Source organism: Eumetopias jubatus, unplaced genomic scaffold (assembly GCF_037043125.1).
Source record: "Eumetopias jubatus isolate StellerSeaLion01/CBP00866 unplaced genomic scaffold, mEumJub1_p1.0 scaffold_9, whole genome shotgun sequence".
Taxonomy (NCBI): domain Eukaryota; kingdom Metazoa; phylum Chordata; class Mammalia; order Carnivora; family Otariidae; genus Eumetopias; species Eumetopias jubatus.
This window is the reverse complement of record NW_028274815.1, coordinates 117,812,193-117,834,523: the sequence shown is the minus strand read 5'-3', so window position 1 is coordinate 117,834,523 and position 22,331 is coordinate 117,812,193. Positions and strand designations below refer to the sequence as shown.

Below are 22,331 nucleotides of genomic sequence, written 5' to 3'. Positions count from 1 at the left end.
ACATGCTCTCTGCAGGTGCCATGCAACACAGACAGGGAGAGGAGGCGAGTAAGACCAGATCGCCTGGCATCACTTGACCTCGGGCAAGCGATGGGGTCACAGGGTTAAAACGCCAAGGAGTGCATGTTAGGGGTGAACCAAGATGGCAAACATGCGAGCACAGAACCATGCTTTCTGCGAGGGACAGTCATGCAACACGAGACAGAGCTTCAGGCTGAGGGGCTCTGGGCTGCAGGCTGGTGGCTTGGTCTTCTCACAGATGGCCCGGGGCCCTCTGAACATGCAGTGCCCGCCGGGCCCAGGTCTCCAGGATGCTCCACTATACCTCAAACTGGGGCATATCTGGGGTGGTGCAGGCCCCTCGATCCGGGCTATCCTCGATGCCCCCAGATTCGTCTTCCTGGCTGAGGCCCCCCTTGTTGAGATCCCGGGAGAACACCAGGCCCTCGGTCTCTGAGTCGCTTTTGTCTCGGTCGAGCTCAGGCAGGCTACGGGAGAAGTCTTCGAAGGCGCTGCCATGGTAGTCACCAATGACTGTGAAGTCAACCTCAGCCTCCAGGCTGGACGTGGAGCTGACCGTGATGCTGGAGCACTTGCGCTCAATGGCCAGGTGGTTGTCCTTCAGGAACACCGCATCCCTCTCCTGGTCCTGGTCCTCGTCTCCTGTGTCACTCTCTGGGGCCCTGGGACGAGGCGGTTTGACCTTCTCCTCTGAGCCCTCCCTTAGCCCTGCTCTCTATGGCCAGATAAAAATCAAAGGAACGGGGGTGTGGGGTGGGAAGAGAGAGAGAAAGCAAGATGGTGAATGACAGAAGAAACCTTGGGGCCGTTTCAGTGTCTCAAATAGAAGAGCAGGTCAGGAAACGAAAAACACTCCCGGAAAGGTTCCTTGACATGACAACAAGCTTGAAAAACCCGCAGAGTTCTCAAGAGTGGGGAACGCTCCTCTCCGAGGGTCTCCCGCTGATGGCCAAAGCAAGTACAAAGCAAACATCCCGCCAGTTGGTTCTGGACAGGAAGCCCCATCCAAGGTCTGGAACTGGGAGCTTATCAGAAGCGGCATTGTGTGCAAGGCAGGGATGGGAGCCCGGACCCAGGCCCATCCGTGCAAGTGGGCATCGAGAGACAGAAACCAAGGAGGGGAGACCCAGGGATTTAGGGAAACCCGGGATGGGAAGGCAGGGAGGCTAGAGCCAAGAGCTTTGAGAAACAAAGAGGAAGCCAACATGGTTTGTCAATTCCACTGAGTCTCTGTGGGAGGGGGCAGTATCGTCTAGGGGGAGGAACAATATGGGTTAATTCCTGGGAGCCGGGGGCTACATCAGTTCAGCCCTGAGCTCCAGGAGGGGCGAGCGGGCAGGCCACCGAGTGGAGGTTCTAGTCCCATCAGTGTAATTGACAACGGCAGGCCAAGGAACTGCTGGAGGGGAACCAGCAAGTCTTGTCCCGCATACATACCTCTCAACTGGCCTGTCGGGGATTAAACACCACATGCACATTTTTGGCTGTTCCAGGACAGTCTTTTTAAAGCCCAGTCTAACACCCACCAAATATTTTTTTTTTTTAAGTAGTTGGCTTCAGGTTCTAGAGATTCAGTGCACTTAAGAGATTCACTTGCTAAACTTAGCTTCCATTTTAGCCAGTTTCTGGAAGGTTGAGAGGTGTGAGGACACATTCCAGACAAGCGAGAGTTGAGCTGCCACAGAGGCACTGCCAGCACAGGTGGGAGTCGAAGGCAGCGATGCACCCTGGCCAGGTAAAGATGACCGGGGCATCAGGGCACTGGGGGGCTGCAGAGACCTGAGGGCCCGAGGGGCTGGCGAATCTCAGGCGCCCCCCTTTTCCAGGGGGGTTTGCTGCTAAGCTGGTGATGGGCTTCTCTTCCCTGACCGCATCTCCGGATTTGTTCTGGATTAGAGAAGATAGTTAGTCTTAAGGAGGCAGAAAGGAACTTGGCAGTGGGACCAAGAGGGAACCAGAAGTGAAGGATGGAAACCTCTGGCCTGTCAGCTTCCCCAAGGCAGGAGAACCAGGGAAGGGAAAAGATGAAGGAAGATCATTGGACAAGCCAAGCAAAACAGGTAGGAGCCCAGCAGGTGGGGGCAGCAAGGCAAAGCAAGTATGTAGTCGGCTGGCGCTGATGCCACCTTCTCCACTGGGGCGGTGTGACCCACTGGGCGCCAGGTCACACCAAAAGCCGAGGGTCTCTGTGGCTAAGCTAACAGGGGCCAAGCAGATGAACCCGTCATTCCGCCCGGGCTACCCTCGGGCCTGTGTAGGGAAGAGAACTCATAGGAATGGACAAGCAGCCTCTGATCGCAGTGATGACGAGGGGCCCCTGAAACATGCTTCTACAGAGCTACGGAGCATGCGGTCGGCTCCCCCAGCGGGGGAGGGGCAGTGGTGGGGGCGGGGGCTCACGTGGCCAGTGCCCCCGGTGGTTTCCTCCAGCGCAGTTTCGCAGCCCGAATCGGGGGACATGAGCTCGAGGTCCGTGCATTCTTCCTGGGGGGATGTGGTAGCAATGCCCACCCTGAAGTGTCTGGGAGCCAGCGACGTCACTGAGGAATGGGTGGCTTTGGGGCCAGCAAAGTCCCCTGGGGACTGGAGCTGGACGAAGCCCAGGTCCAGAAGCTTATTCCGCTGTTGCTCTACCTGACCCACGGAGGCCTCTGAAGACAACTCGCTCATGAGGGCCCTTGTTTCACCTTGACTCGCTCGGCGAGCTTCAGCTCCATGGGTCTCAAAGATCCGAATTTTGTTGGCCACTGAGGTCTTGCTAATATCTTCCAGGGAGCCCTCTTGGCCCCCAGCCTGGAAAGAGGTCATCCCCTTTTGCTTCCCTGAAGGGAACACCAACCCCAGGGGTACAGCCCCCTTGGCTTCTTCAGAGACAAGTCTGGGCTTTCTGCTGGCAATGGGAGGTGCCCGGCGCTCACCTCCATCTGGGGTCACAGACAGTCCTACTCGGTCCTTGGGCTCTGGGCTCCCTTTAAAAGGATGGGCATGCTTGAGAAACACAGCGGACTGTTCTCCAAAAGGATCCCCAAGCTGTGGAGGCTCCCCTGACCCACGAGGGGCTGGGCTTGGAGAAGTTTCCTCCGGAGCTGCCTGAGCTTGAAAGGGATCAGGGGAAGCTGGGAGGGGGGCGATCACTTCCATCTGAAGAAACACTGAGGCCTTTCTGTCCTCCATCGCAGGTTCTCCTGTTGGGATGTGCACCAGTCGCCTGTCTTGGGGCAGGAAGTTGGCTCTGTCTGGCTTGGTTGGCTTCCTGACATCATTAGGAGGGGTGGTCCGCGGAAGGGCGCAGGCTGGGAGGTCTGGGCGCATGCCCCCTTCTCTGTGAGGTGAGTGGTTCTGCCATCCTGCTGGGGAACTTTTCTCAGCCTTTTCCATCAAATCTCCACCCTTGGGGGCCTCTTCCTCTGTGCTTAGGTTGCATGCTGGGTGGCTAAATTCTCCTTCCACCCCCCGCCCAGCTTCTTCCCAGTCCTCAGCAAATGTCTGCCCTGGAGAGGGTCCCTTACCAAGCTGCTCAACAAAGGCCTCTGGGCCATCTGGTCTTCCGTGGTCCCTGGGGGACCATGCCCCTTCCTCTAAGGGGGCCATATGGCCATCACCCTCTTCGTCCTTGCTCCTGCTGGAAGCTGCAGCAAGGCCCTGTGGGTCTGAGGAAGTGAGCACAGAGCTCTCCGGGAGCCTCTCTGAGCGCTCCAGCCTGGTCTCGTCAACAGGAAGGGCATCCATGTGCTCTTCCCTCTCCTCCACAGGTGGGTCTTCAGAATCTTTCTCTCCATAGTTCAAATAGAAGCTCCTCTCCGCAAAGGAAGGTTCGGTTTCATCACTCGAGTCAGCTCTGGCTTCCAACTGGGCTGGGTCCAGCAGAAACGACTGGAGTCCTCCCTTGTCGGAGGCTGGAGAAGGGACATTGGCCTCTGCTAGCCTGGTCCCCGAGGCAGCAGGTCTTCCCCAAGTCTGGAACTCCTCCAGCTCCTTCCTCAGCTCCATCTGGCCCTCCAGCTGACCACCTGAGATCCAGCGCTTCTTGATGGTGGCCTCCCCAGTGCCCACCCTCAAATGGGAGCCCTCAAGGAGGTTTCCTGCCAGTGCACAGCCTGCAGCAAGAGAAGCCCCTTCTGGGCCTTTCCTGACCCAGGGGCCCTCCTCCCACATTGCCTCAAAGTCTTCAGGGCTTGCAATCATTCTTCCTTGGTGCTGGGTCTTTGCTCTTCTAACTCCCACTATTTCTTCTGTGGCCACTTCGACTTTGAACTTGTCCACCAGGACGTCTACCTTGGAGAGTCTGCCATCAGCAAGGATATCTGCGAGGCCTGCCTTACTTTCTTCCTGCTGAGTGGTGGTCACTTTTAGGAGGCTGAGTTCTTCTGGCCTAGTGTACTCTCTTTCTATAAATACCCAATGCTCTGAACCCTGTGTTTCAATTGGAGCAAGAAGAGTTAACATGAAATATCAGGCACCTGAAGAACGGGTCACTTTTTTTCCTCTGCAAGAAGGGACCAATCTACCACCAAAAGGTCAGCATGTCCCCCAGAACTGGCTGGGGGAGAGAAGGCATGACAATGCCAGTCAGCCTCATCAAGGCTCCCCTTCCCATCAAGGCACCCAACAAATTATTTACCGACTCCCCTCAACCACTGCCCCAAGTTGGTAAAATAGGATGGGGGTCTCACGCCCTCCCCATGTGAATCATGGAACAATGGACATCCACGGATGGGCCAGGACTCTTCCTCTTTCTCTTTTAATAATATAATTGCTCTTGTCAGAGGGGAAAGTAACTTACATCACATGGAATCTCTGAATGTTAGAGCATAAAGAACTCCTAAGACATCCTCTAGTCCAAGTTCCTCATTGTGCAAATGGGTAAACTGAGACTTGGAGAAGGTCAGTGACTTCCCTAAGGTCAAGTTAGTTCATGGTAGAGTCAGGAAAAGAGTGCCTGAGATCCTTGCTGACTTACCTCACAACCTATAGACTATGGATCCCAACTGCAATCTAATGTCAAGAGGGGAAGCACTGAATTAAGTTCCAAGAGCCACAGCCTGAAATCTGACTTCTCCTCAAGAGTTTCTGGGAAGGAAAGAGATGAGAATGAAAAATGCCAAATGCTCAGCTGAAGAGGTCAGTGCCAGTCACCACAGTGGACTGAACAGCTTGAATTTTGTAGGGTTCATTCCCAAAGAAAAGAATACCAAGGCCTATTCTTGGAGAATTCTGACAAAATCTATGGAAAGAGTAGAAAAGGGCTGACCAGAAGACATCATGGAAGGAAATAAAGACCCAAGTATCATCACTGGTCAAAAGCACCAATAAGAGTGTAGCACTGTCAAGCTGTCGACAAAACAGCCCTCCATCTCTCCTAGAGTCCTTTAAGCAACACTTAGGAGCAAATGATGGACTTCAGAATTGTTTAAAAAAAAAAAAAAGCCAGAAGGCCATTGGCATTCATACTGCCACCACAGAATACTTTCTTCACATAAAACCTCAACGGAAGGCCAACATGTAAGCCCAGAGACAGGCTGCCATGTTGAAGCTGGAGGCCTCAGCTGTGCCAGTGTCAAGGCACCGTCCTCCTTTGAAATCCCTGCTCTGACTCCAGCCCCTTATGGCACAGATGTGGAAACTGAGGCCTAGAAAAGGTAAGCACCTTGTCCAAGGTCAGAGAGGGAGCCGGGGGCAAAGGCAGGTCTAGAATCCAGTCTCTGAATCCAAGTTCTGGGAAGTGCCTCCATGGTGAGATGTGCCAGAAACTGTTCCCACAGGAAGGGAGAGATGTAAATGGCTGTGCTCTGATTCTGCTTGTGACATGGTGAGGTGTCTGTCAGATCCCATAAGATGTGAAGGATTCTGAAGGTTCAAGGAGGCTGTAAACTCTCTTACCTCCACTGCCTCAATCCATGTTAGCAAAATTTCCATGGTTTTCAGGAAATCAAACCTCACTGAAAGAATCCTGCCAACAGGTAAAAGAGATCAGAGGAAGGTGGAAGGCCCAGGCGTAGGTTTCCGGGATTTTACTTCAGGTTGCTAAGCCTCAGAACAACACCACTGAACCATCCCAGCGACAAGTGCTTCGAGATCTTATAGAAGCCCGGTCTCTTTTCTCTTCTACTCTCTTCTAAGGCTCCCGTTTCAGCTTGTGCTGGTATCATGAGTCCGGCAATGAGGGCTAAAGATGGTCAATGAGACCCCTTCTGGAATATTCTTGCCCCAAGTCTAACTAGAAACTAGTTTCTAGAAACTAGAAGCTTAGAAATTAGGCCGAGTAGGGCGGAAACCAGCACAGTATATAAAGGTTCCACAGGAAGAAGAAACACGTACTTATATTTAGTTAATTTGTGCCATACAATGCCAGCCCTTTGTCTAAAGTTATTAAATTTAATCCAAATGGCAACCTGTGAAGCAGGTACTACTGCCCTTATTTCCAAAGGGGAAACTGAGGTTTGCAGAAGCAATGGTGACTTGCACAGATCACAGAGTGTGCAGTGAGGGAAGAGGAGGCTCTACTTTTAACCAGTGAACACCCTGATGAGAAAAAAAGACTGAACAAAAGAGAGAAAACTTCATTAGCACCAAGGAACTGGGGGCGCTGCACCTAGCCCTGGGGGCTGGTCTGAAAGTCGTCCTGACCCGATTACAGTATGAGAGACCGTCAGTGCCTGCTCAGAGCGCCCCCTGCTACCAGCTGGAGGTACTGCAGCAAGGAGCAGAAGCTGGAGGAGGGCGCCCACCAGCTCTATTCCCACGCAACCCACCAAAAGGAGAAACTCTCCAGCCAGGCGGTTCTGCTGACTCTGGGCTGTTCAGTCCCCACCTGGGGCTCTGGGTCACACTTTGGGCCCTGCAGGACAAGGAGCCGTCCAGAAACCACACCCTGGGAGAAACCTCTGAGGAAAGGAGGAGCGTTCAGGGGGAGGGGAGGTGCTGAACTCTGGAGGAGGATGCCCAGCAGAACAGCGGGCACAGTGAGGCCCACAGACAGGTAATCCAGAAGGGCAGATTTTAATTCAGTATGAAACCTTCCCAACAAGCGACCGAAGCCAAAATGGTCTGCTGTGAAGAATGGCAAGAGCGCCCTCTGTGGAAGGGGCTGGATGGACAATTTGCAGGGATGCCGATGAAGAGCGCCTGTGGCCCTCCACCCCATGCCCCCCCTCCCCCCCGGGAGTATGGGCACCTGTCCTTTGCTCTAGGAGCATCTCTGTGCTCCAGGGCATCACTATTTCCCTAACCTTGGGATGCTGTTGACTCCTGTGCTGGTAGTTGTTTTTAGTTTTACACTGAAGAAAAATTCAGAGTAGAACTGTGACTTCTGTTTTACCGCTTATGTAGCTGACTCATGTCTTTTACAGTTTCAGCACATTTTCAGCAGCTAGAAAATTTTTCCGTGGGAACTGAAAAAGGGAGATGCCCTCATACATAGTACGCATAAAGGGGAGGGTCAGATCTCAGGGAGAAGGACCTTCCACCCAGACGGTAGGCCAGTACCTTCTAATCCTGACAGCCTCTGAGCTGTTGGCACAGAGGGAGATGCAGCCCTCCATCCCTGGGCCTGGATTCTATGTCTAGCAGGACACAGCAAGTCCCAAGAGCCCTCCGCCAGCTGCAGTCCTGGGTGCAGAAGTAATGCCTTCCTCATTAGAACACTTGCCTGGCCAACATCTCTTTAACCCCAAGGAAGCTCCTTAGAGCAAGATGCCCACTTTCACCTGCCTGTCAAGAGGAGCTTAGAGAAGATGAAGATGGAGGATGAATGCGGGGCCCTCCCCTACAGAGCCACTGTTAGACCTCACTCAGGCTTCTGAACGGCAAAAAGACCCAGGGCAGAATGCATTTAGGTGCCATGACCCCTGATCTCAAGTTTAGATGTCAGAACCTGCCTCTCAAGTCAGGGCCCAAGAGAAGGAGATCGTTTCAGCTTCCCCTTTGAAGCCAGAGCCAGTCAAACTATCCTGTCTTTCCAGAATATGATCTCAGTCCTGATTCCTGAGAAACAATGGATGAGGGAGGGGCCGGCCCTTTATGGATCCCTGGAATGGGGACAATCATTTGTCACAGCATGGGGACACAAGGGCTACCCACTGCTCCCACCTGCATGGCAGAGCCTGGTCCACCCCCCTCACCCCAGAGAAAGGGGTTTCTTGAAACCATTAGGGTAGCTGTGTGTGGGCGGGGAAGTGCCGACAGTAACCTCAGGAGACGCTGCGAGGCTTTTCTGAGTGAACACTTCCCAGCCTGTGGCCGTCCCAGGCTCAGGTGCCAAGTCCTGTGGAGAGGTGTCCTGGGTCCTCCGGGACTGCAGGGGAGGCCCAGGGCCAGAGGAAAGGGAAGAGGGAGGAAGGGAAGGAGAGACAGAGACAGGAGGAAAGGGAGAGAGAGGAAGCAGGAGAGACACACACACAGAGCCCGTAAATAGCCCAGCTTTGTAAGTCCCACACCCTTAAGAGTTTGTGGCTTAGGTCAGGCCAGTGGGGCAAGAGAGAGAAGAGCTGCCCCTTGTGGCCCTTTAAGGAAGGGAGGCCCACGGTCAGCTGCCAGCCAGCACTGTGCCTTCGGACCCTTTGTTCCCTGCCCTCACTCAAGAGGGATGCGGAAACATACCACTCTCCTTCAAGAGGCTCCCAATCAAGAGGCCGAGGAGCTATACCATCCAGACTCCGATTACAAGTCTGCCCTGGGTGTCTTTGGTTTAGGCAATGGTTCAGTCCTGCCGTTTGGCTCTTAGCCCTTCAAAAAGTCCTCTTTGAAATGAAAATCTGGGTTTGGCAAATGGGAACTTTTCTTTAAAGTTTGGAGTCCTGGGCGCCTGGGTAGATCAGTCGGTTAGGTGTCTGCCTTCGGCTCAGGTCCTGATCCCAGGGTCCTGAGATCGAGCCCCACATCGGGCTCCTGGCTCAGCAGGGAGCCCGCTTCTCCCTCTCCCTCTGCCTCTCCCCTTGCTCATGCTCTCTCTTCAAATAAATAAATAAAATATTAAAAAAAATAAAGTTTGGAGTCCCTATTTTAAGTTCCCACTGTTTTCCCCTTGGCCCAGATGAGGTCCAACAATATATGAGGAAGCCACTAGGACATCTGATGACACAGCCCTGCAGGAGAGCCTCCATAAAGTCCAATCAGGGATTCCAGTCACCATAAGCAACGGCCCCATGACTGTACAGCACTTTCTAGTTTATATAAAGTGCTTTTATACCCATTATTTCACTCAGCCTTCCCAGCAACCCTATGGAATGGCGATTCTGGTCCCCCTTTAGATGGGCTGACTAGGCAGCAAGGCTCAGAGAGGTGATATCACTCACCCAAGAACCCAGTCCAGTCCTTGTCTACAGCTTCTCCCCATCTCCCAAATCTTCAAGGGTCTCTTAATGCCAGTGGGGCCTGGAAGCCAGTTAAATGGTCCATAGCTCCAAGGTGAGCTCCTGGACCAGAATTCTTTCCAGCAGTGGACTACACTTCTTGGGGCATCAGTGAGGGGCAAGGGTTGGAACAGACCCACCTCTGAATAAGACCCTTCTTCTAGCAGTTCCAGCTATGACCAGCAGGTGGGGCACACTCCCAAGCCACGCTGCTCTGAGGCACCAGGAAGCTCTGCAGCCCGCTCCCCAGGGTTCATCCTGCCCTGCTCTGCTAGAGTCCCACCCTTCCAAAAGCCTCTGCATTCTTCCTCAGCCACTGCCAGGCCACTGTGGTCAAGACTCTCAGGGCCGGAGAAGTGGGCCTGTACCTGGATCACTAGACCAGCCCCCATGGCCCAGCCCAGGGTGCCAGGGGTGACCACAGGGGCTCTCAGTAGCTGCAGATCTGCCCTCCTTCCATAGCACTGGACTTAAAGGCCCTCAAAGCATCCCACATTTCATGAATCACCAGCCAGGAAACTACCACAGCATCCTCACTGGACGAGGCCCTGTTATCCGGCATGTCGAGGCCATGGGGAGAACTGATTCAATCAAATGTTCACTTTGTAGGTCACGACTGCATCACTAAATTTCAAAGCACTGGAGGGCAGTACATACACAGTTGACTCTATGCTGGTTTTCCCATGATTTGGTCTTGCTCCCGGCAGCTGTGATTTAACAGCAAATACAATGGCCAGGACACAAGAAAAGCAGGTTCTGGCCCCTCTTCTATCAGCTGTGACACTGAACAAGTATGTTCCCATTCGGGGCCTCAGTGCCCCATCTGTAAAGTGATGAGCTTAAGTCAAGTAGGTTCTGAGGGTCCTTCCAACTTTAAAAGGGGTTCGGGGGGGGGCACCTGGGTGACTCAGTCAGCTGAGCATCTGACTCATGATTTTGGCTCAGGTCATGATCTCAGGATTGTGGGATCGAGTCCCATGTCAAGCTCCCTGTTCAGCGTCGAGTCTCCTTCTCCCTCTCCCTCTCCCTTTGCTCCTCCCCTCGCTCATGCTCTCTCTCTCTCTCCTCCTCTCTCAAATAAATAAAATCTTTAAAAAAGAAAAAAGGGGTTCTAATTTGAAAATAACCTTCTGTATGAATCCCAGGACTCTCAAAATGAAACAATAATTAACTCCTATTGAGCATCTAGGTACTCTACCAGCCCCTCTATGCTTGATCTCCCTGGATCCTGACAACTTTCTTATGAGGTAGGTACTTTTATTATCTCTGCCTAATGGAAGCTCAGAGAGATTAAGTAATAAGCCCAGAGTCATTCAGCTAGCAGGAATCAGAGCCAGAATTCAAACCCAGGTGGTGTCAGTCTGGATCAGTTGGGTTTGAGACAAGTAAGCAGCAGTGCTAGAGAGAAAACACCTAAGTCTAAATGGGGGTAAATACTGCCAAGATTTAGCAGTGCTAAAAATAATAGCTTGGGATTATAAGTACAGGAATTCTCAAGATCCTATCTTTATCGCTTTTTCATTTGAGAAAATATCCCATGCTTTCCACTCCGAAAGGCATGTGGCTGTGGGATCCTTTTCTGAAGCAAGAGGCTCGGGTCTAATTTTCTTGGAGGATCTGTTCCCCTCTAGTGGGCTCCGAGGATCCTTCCGGGAGGGAACACCCCCTCACTCGCACACACACACACCACCCATCTGTTTTCACAATAGGCACTGAAGGATCTGGCTACTGGATACAACTGCTGGGGTTCTCAACGTTTAGCGGGCATGAGAATCCCCAGGGCACTTGTTATTCCAGGGCTCTAGCTCCAAGTATTCTGATTCTGTTGGTCTGACATGGGGCTTGTCTAATAAACACCCCTTTCCAATTATACTTCGGGGAATACACCAAGCCACGGCCAGTCTTTTGAGTTTTTCAAGGTGGTCCCTGGGGCCGGAAGGATTCCAAGATGTAGTGAATTTGTCTTTCCCAGCCTAACGCACCACTGCCCCCCACCCCATCCCCATCATCACCTCATGCAGCAACTGGGGGAGGCATACAGGTGTGAAGGATGAGTATAAGTTGGTGCAGAGCAACTTTCCCGACCCTCTTTACCCAAAGCCCCTGTTGAGGGGTTCAGGGTGAGACCTACCTCGTTGACTTTCTCAGGGGTGCCCTTGGGGGAGGGGGAGGCGGGCGAGGAGGGCATCCTGCGCTCCCGCTCCCAGTCTCGGTCCCGGTGGATCAGTTTGCTGTTGGGTTCCTTCAGGGTCCTCTTGAGTTCGTTGATGCTGGCCTGGTGCTTGAGCAAGACATCCTCTGGCTTGTCTAAGAACTAGGGGTGGATGGAGAGGGCAGCGGGTGTTAGAGGAACAGCTCTGAGCAGGGGATGGTAACCGTGGCCATTGCTGCACTACAGCAGCAAGGTGATTCCCAACCATGACTCCATCTCACCCTCATGGCACCCCATGAGCCAAGGGCGCAGAGATGATTAGCCCCAACAGGTACACGAAGCACTTAAGATTAAACAGAGGAGCAAAAAGCACTTAAGATTAAGAAGAGGAGGCTTCTGGTCAAGCACTACCTTTTCTTTCCCCCTGCCTGGCTTCCGGCCTCAGAACACCCAAGGCAACCTGAATCCCCGAAGACTAGGTGAGTTCCCTCTGGTGCTGTGCGCCCAGTGTCAACTGGGCATGGAGGTGACTTCCTTCTGGTTACAACCAAGACACAGTGAGAACTGGCCAACCCTGTTCACTGGGCTGCTCTGGTCTACTCCCTGGCCCCTTCCTCTGGCCAAGACTTGGACCGCTGTGCTTAGCAGGATCCCCAGCCTAGACCCCTTTCAGTGGGACAGGTGAGCTGCTCAGATACTAAAGCCAGGGACACCCAGAAAAATGAGCCCTGCTCCCACACAGGAGCCAGGAAAAGACAGTGTTCAGCATCCTCTACTGTGAGCCACTACCTTTCCTAATCACCCAGGGTCAGGTACCTTGCAGATACCAACTCCTCAAGAGCAAACAGAGTGAGATATGGCCAGATAGAGAAAAGATGGTGCTGCAGGGCATTCAGGAGGGCAGGAGAAACGGAGACTGGGAAGAAGACAGCTAAGTCCCAGGGCTGGGCACAAGACCCGGGCTGGGGAGAGCTGGAGTCAGGGGTGTGTCTGCCATTAAACCGCCAAGTCTGAGCTTGAGGCAGTGCAGCATGAGAGAGTAATCTGCCTCCAGGTCTTACGGGTAGGATAGGGCGGGTGGGCTGTTAGTTCAAGCACCTTTAACTGCAAGGCTGTTTGAGGATTCTTGTCAACTCAATTCAGGACAAGAAGTGGACCATCTCCGCTTATTATAAAGTCAAATCGGCAGATTCTGGAAGATCTACCTGGCAGGCAAGCTTGTTCTTGGACAAGGCTGAGATCTTCCCCTCGGCTAACCTCTGGCACCCAAGGATCCACCATGACTAACGTGTGCATTACCTCGCGGAGGAGACTGATGCCACTGAAGCTTCTGCTTTCCCTCCAGACATCTGTCTGTACTTCCTATATCCCCTCCTGAGCTGGACGGCCTTAGAACAACGTCTGGGAAGTCAAACTGACAGAGTTTGCACAAGGGGGTGGGTACGAGCTGCAGTGGACCCAAGATGTGGCTTGTAACCTTCTAGCTGATCCTGCCACGCTGCCCCTGTGCGCACGTGGTGTCCCCGGGGGCGAGAGGGAGCAGTGGAACCCTGGGATCCTTGATTAGGGTTCAGGGCTTTGGGGAAACCTAGTCCAAATGTCTTGTTGTGCAGTTGGGGGGGGGGGCTGGGGCCCAAGGGGGCTTACCCATGACCCTCAAAGAGTCAGGCTGAAGCCCCGCTCACGTGATGGGCCAAGGCCAAGCCCTTAGGCCCCAGCCCCTGGTCCTTTCCCTCAGGCCCAACAACAGACCCGTGAGGCGGTGAAGCTTCAGAGGAGGAGTTGGGGACTGTGTGAAAGGGAAGAAATTGTTAACGCAGAGAAGTTAAGTTGAGAGAAGCCAGCAGGGAGAGGAGGAAGACGAGAGGGAGGAAAAAAAAGAGACTCTCCTTGCAGAGCTTGAGCAGCAGGCCCCGAGGGACAGCAGCGCACCAGAAGGGGCAGAAGCCTTCTGAGGCTCCTCCCTGCCCCCCCACGCCCACTCCCACATCGGTTGCCCGTAGATACAAAAAGAAGCTTGGGGTGAGGGCAGAGAGGACACAGATGAGGTGGAGCCATGACCAAATGGTGGTGTGGGGAGGAGATGAGTCTAAGGAAGGGTTTAGGTGGGGGCAGGGGAGATGAGACCAATAAAAGCATGGAATGGCCTGGAAGAGCTGATGGACAGAGGTGGGATGGTCAGCAGCTGGGAAGAAAGCATGGGGTGGTGGGAAGAGGCAGAATGGGAAACTGGTTAAAGGGAGGGAGGGGGGAGGAGGGCGGGAGGAACCAGTTGGCTAGGGGGTGGGGTCTGAGCAGGGAGATGGATAGATGGGGGGGGGAGTGAGGGGGGGGGAGAGGGGGCAGGGGAGGGAGGGGCTGTAGGGGAGGAGGAGTAGGGCCCAGAGCAGAGGCAAGGCTGAAGCTGAGACGGTGCCAGGACATGGGCCTGGGGTGGACTATGGGATGGTGACAAATGAGCTGGGGATCTGAATGGCTAGGTAAGTGGTGACGGGTCCCATGCAGTACCTCCTGCTTGTGTCTCGGCGTGGTTTCCTGCTCCAGCTAGTGAGATGCGGGAGGAGGGAAGGAACCAGCAGGGTCAGTACAGCAAACGGGTTAGAGGCACCGCACTGGCCCAGTACGGTGTAGCAGGTAGCCCAGAGGGCTCTCTCCCAGGGAGCAGAGGCCAGGGAAGCTGGTAGACCACCCGTGGGGCAGTGAAGTAGCCAGAAGGGGCAGGGTGGGAGGCAGGGAGCAGGCCCGGGGAGGTGAAAAAGGGGGCCGGGGGACTGGTGGCAAAGCAGGCAGTCACACTCAGTAGAAGGGACTTGCGGGCTCTGGGTATTCATGCCTCTGCGGTCGGCATGTGTGTTCAGGGGCCCGTGCTCCAAGCTGCAACCGCCTGATGGAAACACGCTATACCCGTGTGCACCCATGGCCGTGTGCGTGCATGCTGCCTGCACATCTGGACGCATGCCCCCACTCTAAGAGGGGTCTATAGCTCCGAGTGAATGCATGCTAGTCTGAGGCCACGTGTGTCCTCACGATGTGTGCACAGGTATGTGGGAAATGCGTGGGGCAGCAGGAGGGGACACACCTGAACATCATCCTGGTGAAGGCCCACAGGGACGCCCCGTCATGCTCTGGGGAGGAAGGGGGCCATGCGGATGAAGATCACAGTCAAAGGGGCAACTTAAGAGTGGGCAAGAGGAGGCTGGAGTCCTCTAGGGGACAGAGTGCCCCTGTGGGGAAGCAGGACAAAGAGAGTGGAAGGGTGCAGGGTGGGCAGCATGCCTACCACCCACCACCAGGGGATACTGAGGTATTGGGCAAGGTCCTTCCCATGGTGCATCCCATAATGAGGGTGCTCCCCCACAGCCAGGAACACCTCAAGGCCAAGGCCGAGGCGAGATCCAAAATCAGCCTCCTGATCCCAGGTCAGAGGGTCTGAGAAAGCCAGGCTCCTACCTTTAGCTCCTTGATCTTGGTGGGGGTCCTGACCTCTCCTTCCTCGGCCTCTGACCGCCTACCCCCAGACTCGCCATCCTCCTGCTTGTCACCGTCAGGTCCCGTGTCATGGTTCTCACTAACCGAGGCTGGGCGGGAGAACTCTGCTAAAATGGGCAAAGATGGCCGGGTGGCCGGGTGAGACCTCTCCCAGGGGGACGGACAGGGAGCCAGTCCTGCCACCCGCCCAACCATGGTTGGAGTGGAGCAGCCCCAACATGTCGGGGATAAGGAGCCAGCACACAGAGAGGGGAGGTAGCCTTGTCCAGGTCACAGAGCCGCCTCCCAGCCCCGGCCCCCACTCCTGACTTCTACAGCCAGTGCCCCAGGTTCAAATCTCAAATCCATCGCTTCTTGGCTGTGTGACCTTGGGTAAGTTACACAATCTCTCTGGGCCTCGGTTTCCTTATCTACAAACAATACCTACTTCAGACAGCTGGGGGAGGAATGAGTAAGCTCATGCGTGTAAATACTTAGAAGAGAGCCTGGCACAGAGCAAGCCAATTCAATCAAAGCTGCTCCACAAGTGTGTTTTTGTTGTGGTTGTGACAGAATACTCGCTTGACCGTTACGTAGCAGTACAGAGCTATTGTGAAATTAGCCTTTACCAGTGACAGCTAAAGTTCTGAGATCTGCAAATAATTTAGCCCCTTTATAAATCAGGGAAAGTTCAAGGGGACTCCGGACATCCTTCTCACCCACTGGCATTCCAAAGTACTTTTCTGAATAGGAGAGAAAGGGATGGAATGACAGGCTTTACACTAGGCACTGGGCACGACCCAGACTGTGCCCATGGATTATGTCTTGGTGGGAAAAAATGGCTGGAAAACACAGAATTAAAATGACCAGAGCACAGATTATCCTTGGGATTGGCCTAGATTAAAAGAGAATAATTAGCCTTTCTATTCATATATATTCACTCTGCCAAGTGCCCTTTTATGCACATTATTTCATTTGATCCACACAAACCTCTGTGTTGATGGCTAGAATGGGAATCCTTATCCTCATTTTACAAAGGATAAATTGAGGCTCCGAGAGGGGGAAGGTCCCACTGATGACCTTTTGGTGAATCAGGACAAAGACCCAGGTCTCCTGGTTTAGAGTCCAGGCTTCTGGTTCTTCCTGGATGAGCCTCGCCAGCTCTAGACCAATCTTTGCTACCCTGCACAATCTGGGCTTCGTTTAGGCCCTGGCATAGTAATGGAAGCTGCAGGGGAGAACAGAGAGACTGTACTTTCCCTTTGCATAAATCCTAGTTCTCAGCCCTGTGCCCCCTCAAGGAGAATAAGGAGCTTCCTCAGCCTCAAATGGACCTTTGCAGAACTGCATGTCTTCCCAACATAGTCAAGGAATCCTGGGACAGGTCTCACCTTCATACTGCAGGGAAAGTATCAGACTCTCCTGATCACCTGGAAAACTCCTACCTATCCTTCAAAAGAGAGCGGCAATGTCACGTTCCAGTGGGAGTAATGCTGTAGGCTGGGCGAGACCGCCAAGAGCTGCCTGGGGGCAACAGTGCTCCTGGGCCACCGGGCCTGCTGCAAATCAACTGGTGAGGTGTCCACCACTTTCAGCGCTCATCCCAGGGAAGCTGGCACGCCCCCACTTCCCTCTAAACACCACCCTTTCCCCCACACCTCCAATTTGGGGCATACCTCCATCAAGGCTGCGGGACATGGTGTACCGTTTGCTGGAGGAACGCTCGAAGAAGGGTGCGGGCCGGTCAATGAGGGCGCTGGCCTGGCGGGTCTGCGCCTGGGTCCTCCCACTGTATCGGAACTTGGAGCCCATCACCAGGAAGCCCTTGGGCGGGGGCTCGGGTGACACCAGCCTGCGGTGGAGGGAGGAGGAGGATTAGACCTACCTTGCCGGGCCCAAGGCTGGACCACAGCTGGCCTTTCAGCCCACTGTCCCACCAGCTACAACTCGAAGTGACCCACAAAAGGAGAGACTTGGGGAGGGGGGCTTTCCTGGAGTCCCTCCCTCCTAGCTCCTTCTCCTGCTTCCCCCCTCCCGGAGCATACGTGTACACTCCTGGCCTCTGTGCATGCCCTGTGACCCCCACCCCAGGGGCAGGCTCACCGGAAGAACGTGTGGTGCTCTATGCAGACCTTCCACAGTCTCTTGGCTGACCGGTGGTTTGGGAGCTTAAAGCCAATGGTGCTCTCAAACTGCTCATACTGCAAAACCAAGGAGGGTGGGTTAGAAGCAAGGCCTGGGCTCTCCCGCCCCTGGTCCATCCTTTCTGAACCTCTTCTCAGGCATGAGTGACTCTGGCCTGTTTATTCATTTATTCATTCATTTATTCAATAAAGTGGACTGAGCCAGGTCCAGTGCTAAGCAACAGAGACACCATGGTGACCAAGACGGAAGATTCTCGGGGATGGGGAAGGGGTGCTCTGATAATAAATTAGTAAACAAGATCAGTTCAGACACTGATGAGGGGGCATGAAGGGAATGAACAGAGACGTGTGGTGTGACAGAGTATCTGGGCAGGTGCAGGGGTCAGGATCTGTCTTAGAAAGGGTGATCAGGGGATGCCCTCTAACAGGTGATCTCTGGGCAGACATCTGAAGGATGGGAAAGGAACCAGCTATGTGAGAAGGCAGGGAAGAGAATTTCAGGTAGAGGGAACATCAAAAGCAAAAAGCTGGAGGCAGGAAAGAGCTTGGCTCATCCTAGGAAGTCAGTGAAGGCCAAAAGAGCTGAAGCACAGTGTGTGGGGGGCACAGATACGTGCAAGACACAGCTGGGCCACATGTGGCGTTCGGATAGTAGCCCACGAGCCAGAGAGCTCTTGAAAGGGTTAAGGCAGGAGTGGAAATGGGGGATAGTGATCTGATGGAAGGGACTTTTAAGCTCTCCTTACCAGTTATGAGAAAAATGGCCTAACATGACAATGGAGGCAGGGGGACCAGGGAGAGGTACCTTGTAGAGACACAGGTGAGAGATGGTGGCGGTTGGTGGCTGAGGCAATGGAGAAAGACAGAAGCGGATGGGTTTGCATTTATTCTAGAGGTACAAACCAATGGACTTTTTGATGGATGAGGTGTGGAGGCTGGACATATGTGTCGTGTGTTTTGGCATGTGTACATACTTGAATACTACATGTAAGCAGATAAATTGACATGGATGGACAGATATTCACTATCTGTGTAACCTGAATATATGTGGTTATCTTTACACGTGTGCTCCCGTGTGTCTCTGTGTGTACTGCACGTGTGTGTGTGTGTTGTCTGTGTGTAGGCACACACCTAAGCCATGAAGTCTATGTAGAGAGCCCCAGCCTTACCCAGTACCCTAGCAACTTCTCCATGTATCCTAAGTAGGAAAAAAACCAGGCTCAGCAGTCAGGATCCTCTCCGTTCTAGCCAATTCCAGTGAGAAAGAGGGGTTCCCAAGGCAGGCTCACCTCCCCAGGCCGGATCTTGATATAAAAGTTACTCCTCTTATAGGAGATCTTGAGAATCTTGGGCCAGGCGAAGCGGTTGATTCTCAGCCGGTCCCGGTAGATGAGCAGGCCATTGGCACAGACTCCTAACATAATGTCGATGCCCTCGGAGTCCTGCATGAGAAGACACCATCGGATGGCAGGCCTGGGGTCCACACCTGCCACGCACCCCGAAACCCCTCCCTGAGCTCTGCTTCTGATGAGCCCTCAGGATCAGGGTCAGAGCCTGCACTCTGGGGAGGCCCCTGACCAATCTCACACAGTCATTCAGTCATTCGTTTTGTCAGCCATTCACCCCGTTCCTCATTTGATCATTCTGTCAATCACTCAATCACCGATTCACTGACAAACATTTAGTGGCACCTATGTGGTGCTAGGCCATGTGCTATGTGCTAAGGATATAGAAATAAATTGAAGCCTATGTCTTGATGAATGGATAAAGAAGATGCGGTGTATATATATACAATGGAATACTACTCAGCCATCAGAAAAAATGAAATCTTGCCATTTGCAACGACATGGATGGAACTAGAGGGTATTACGCTAAGCAAAATAAGTCAATCAGAGAAAGACAATTACCAAATGATCTCACTCATATGTGGAATTTAAGAAACAAAACAGAGGATCATAGGGGAAGGGAGGGAAAAATAAAACAAGATGAAACCAGAGAGGGAGACAAACCGTAAGAGACTCTTAATCATAGGGAACACACTGAGGGTTGCTGGAGGGGAGGGGGGTGGAGGGATGGGGGAACTGGGTGATGGACATTAAGGAGAAGACGTGATGTAATGAGCACTGGGTGTTATATAAGACTGACGACTCATTGAACTCTTACTTCTGAAACTAATAATACACTATATGTTAATTAATTGAATTTAAGTATTAAAAAACTTGGTTTACAAACTAAATAAATAAAATTACATCATGGTAAAAAAAAAAATAAAGCCTGTGTCTTTCCCTCATGATGCTCCCAATCTAGTGGTGGTACAAACAGGTTCATAATATAATATGAATTTAGAAAAGTTATAAAGATTATGGGAAGATAAAGGGTGACAGAACTTTGAGGAATGAGAAATATGACTATAAAAGGCTTCAGGTTGGTGGGAACACAGGGTCTGGCGCACCAAGCCCTCTAAAGCACGAGGGACACCCCCCCCCCAAGATGCTAGGGGGACTCCGGGGCCCAGCAGTACCTTAGCATGGTGCAAGTCTACTCCATACATGGAAAGCTTCTTGGCGTTCTCTAAGAAATGGATTTCTGCTTCTCCTGGAGTCATGCCCCTAAAGGAAAGAACATGATCACAGGCAGGCATGAAAAGGCCCAGGCCTAAGACTTGCTGGCTGAAGGTGGCCGTGATCAGAACCTGGGATTCCAGGAAGGTAAACGTTCTGGAGCAGGCATATGGCTAGGCCTCTCGCCGTCCCTCCCCTCTGCTCTCAGCCCTCACTTCCTTCCACCCAACCCCCTCCTGGTGTCAAAGCTCAGGTCTAGTCCTGTCTCCTCAAGGAAGTATTCAAGGGATGAGCTGGGAGCCAGAATTTCTGCTTCATTCTGCCACAGAATTCAATGTGAGCCATAGATTCTAATTCTCTGTGGCTGCGAAGCCGTCGTGGAAGCCATGGTTCGTTATAATCACCCAGGGGCTCCTAAATGATGACCCACATAAGACATTTCTCTCAGAATTTTCTATCAGAAACCACTTAATCTCCCCCTGAGGAGCAGGTGCACATCCTCCTTTCTGACAAGCGAGTTACGTAATTCATCAAGTTCCTTCTTTGCTTTGGCTGCCGGGGAACCGTACATCTTCCATTTAAGCCACAGCAAACATTTAGTGAGCATGACGTGCTGGTCACAGTTCCAAACCCTTCATGGGCATGAACTCACCGAATCCTCATAACAGTGAGGTTGGTGTAAGGTCAGTGTCCTCATTATTCCCACTTTATAGAGAAACCAGCATGGAGAGGCTGAACGACTCGCCTCAGGCCACACAACTATTCAGTAGCAGAGTCGGGACCTGAATCCAGACAATGTGGCTCCAGAGTATGTGCTCCTTCCCAACCTCTTCCCTTGCATCTGTGTCATATCCCCTGGGCCTCGGGGTCTTCTGCTCTGTCTGCCTCCATGAGTGGCCGCGGGAGATGTCTGGACACTAGGTGTCCATGTGCTTTCAGTCAAAAAGAGCTGTAAAAGCTAAAGGGATGGCCATTGCCTTTCTCCACCCATATACGAGCTTCTTTCTCTGAGTTATTAGGACTCTTACAAATCCCTCCCACATCTTGCTACCTATGGCAGGGATGACAGACAGCAGGCAGGCCATCCCTCCCTATTCCTGAGCCCCAGCCAACAGTGCTAACCAGCTGAATGATTTCAGTGTCCTGCTCAACACGAAACGACAACAGCCGCTGCTAACCAGTCAGAGTTGGTGTGCAAAGTCTCTGAGAGACACACTTGCCCCTGGGGACCTAGCATTCCGTCACACCCCAGCAGGTTCTCTTCCCCCTGTACATGATCCCTCCACATCTGGCCCTCCGCTTCCTCCCCAGACCCAACCCCCCTCAGGCCTCCCATCCTCATTAGCGATACGATAACTTCACCATACCCACCCCATCACATGCACACACTTTATAGCTCCTGACGCACTTCACATCATTGGTCACACTGGGTGCCCATAACGACCCTGGACTCAGAGCCCAAAGCACTTCCCACTTGAAGGGATCCTAGAGACCATTTAGTTCCAGGGGAAAGCTCCCCCCCACCCCCCCCCACCCCACCCCTGCCCAGGGATGGTACCAACCTCACAGTGGCATTTGGGAATGGGAGAGGGGCATTTTAGTTATTACGATGGCTGAGAGGGTGTTAGGGGCATTTAATGCCTGGAGTCCGGGGATGCCAAACATCCCGCACAATGAATTCTCCTGCCCCAAATACCAACAGCTAAGACAGACGGATCATCTAAATCCGTACATGTGCATGTGAAAAATGGGGCTGACAAGTTAGTCAGCCCTATGATGGCCCATCAGGTTAGTTATCTTCTAACTCCAAGAATACGGTGCTTTCTGTTGCACAATCAACTATTCAACCCCTAAGATCACAGAGCAACAATAAATACGTGGTATCTCTGTACTATGTGCCATGTAGCCCCCAACAGTGCTAAGGCAGGTTCTATTAGCGCCTACACTGAACAGATGAGGAACTGAAATGACCCACCCCGATCCCCTGGTTAGAAAGTGGCAGAGCCAAGAATGTGAACCCAGGCAGTCCGGCTTCAGAGGGCAAACTTTTAAGTTTTACACCAAGACCGAGACAGCTAGTGACTACCATTTCCATTTGTTAGAGACCCAGTGGGCTGAGATGATTGGCTCTCAGATGCACCTCCGATCCGGTCAGGGCCAGAGTCAGGTGGGGCGCTTACAGCCCAGCACCTGGGGCCCTAGTCAACAGCTGAGAAGCCAGGGGAGGCCCTGGGCAGAGGCCCCTCACCTGTACGTCTTGTGCAGTTCCATGATCCTCTCCTCCAGTTCCCGGGTCTGGTTGGGGGCGAAGCGGAGCTCGCTGACATAGTTGCCTACGTGCTCCTCGGCGTCATAGTCGCCCAGCTCCGCCTGCACGGCGTAGGAACCCAGCAGGGCATGTGTGACAAAGGAGCATGGCAGCCGGCCCGTGATGATGTCCGCCCTCAGCTGCAGGCACAGGTAGTATCTGGAGAGGGGAGAGTGGCCATGGGCACGGGCCCCACTCCCTCCCTAGATGCCACCAGCACCGCTGCCCATCCCCTCATCCATCAGAACCAAACCACCGGACGCCTGGGTGGCTCAGTGGGTCAAGCGGCTGCCTTCGGCCCGGGTCATGATCCCAGGGTGCTGGGAT

General features: G+C 53.2%; 1 protein-coding gene across 1 annotated transcript in view; it reads right to left on the bottom strand.

Annotated features, from left to right (window-relative positions):
* EPB41L1 (erythrocyte membrane protein band 4.1 like 1) overlaps nt 1–22,331 on the bottom strand; it is a 50,717-nt gene that overhangs the window by 18,043 nt on the left and 10,343 nt on the right. Inside the window, exons 6-17 of the mRNA XM_088026765.1 lie at nt 21,945–22,163; nt 19,657–19,744; nt 18,425–18,577; nt 17,095–17,192; nt 16,668–16,843; nt 14,974–15,119; nt 14,032–14,067; nt 11,503–11,685; nt 8,210–8,314; nt 2,422–4,434; nt 1,801–1,908; nt 326–736 (exon numbers count right to left, since the gene is read on the bottom strand). Of these exons, the coding sequence (XP_087882891.1) occupies nt 326–736; nt 1,801–1,908; nt 2,422–4,434; nt 8,210–8,314; nt 11,503–11,685; nt 14,032–14,067; nt 14,974–15,119; nt 16,668–16,843; nt 17,095–17,192; nt 18,425–18,577; nt 19,657–19,744; nt 21,945–22,163 (3,736 nt within the window). The remainder of the gene's footprint in view (nt 1–325; nt 737–1,800; nt 1,909–2,421; nt 4,435–8,209; nt 8,315–11,502; nt 11,686–14,031; nt 14,068–14,973; nt 15,120–16,667; nt 16,844–17,094; nt 17,193–18,424; nt 18,578–19,656; nt 19,745–21,944; nt 22,164–22,331) is intronic.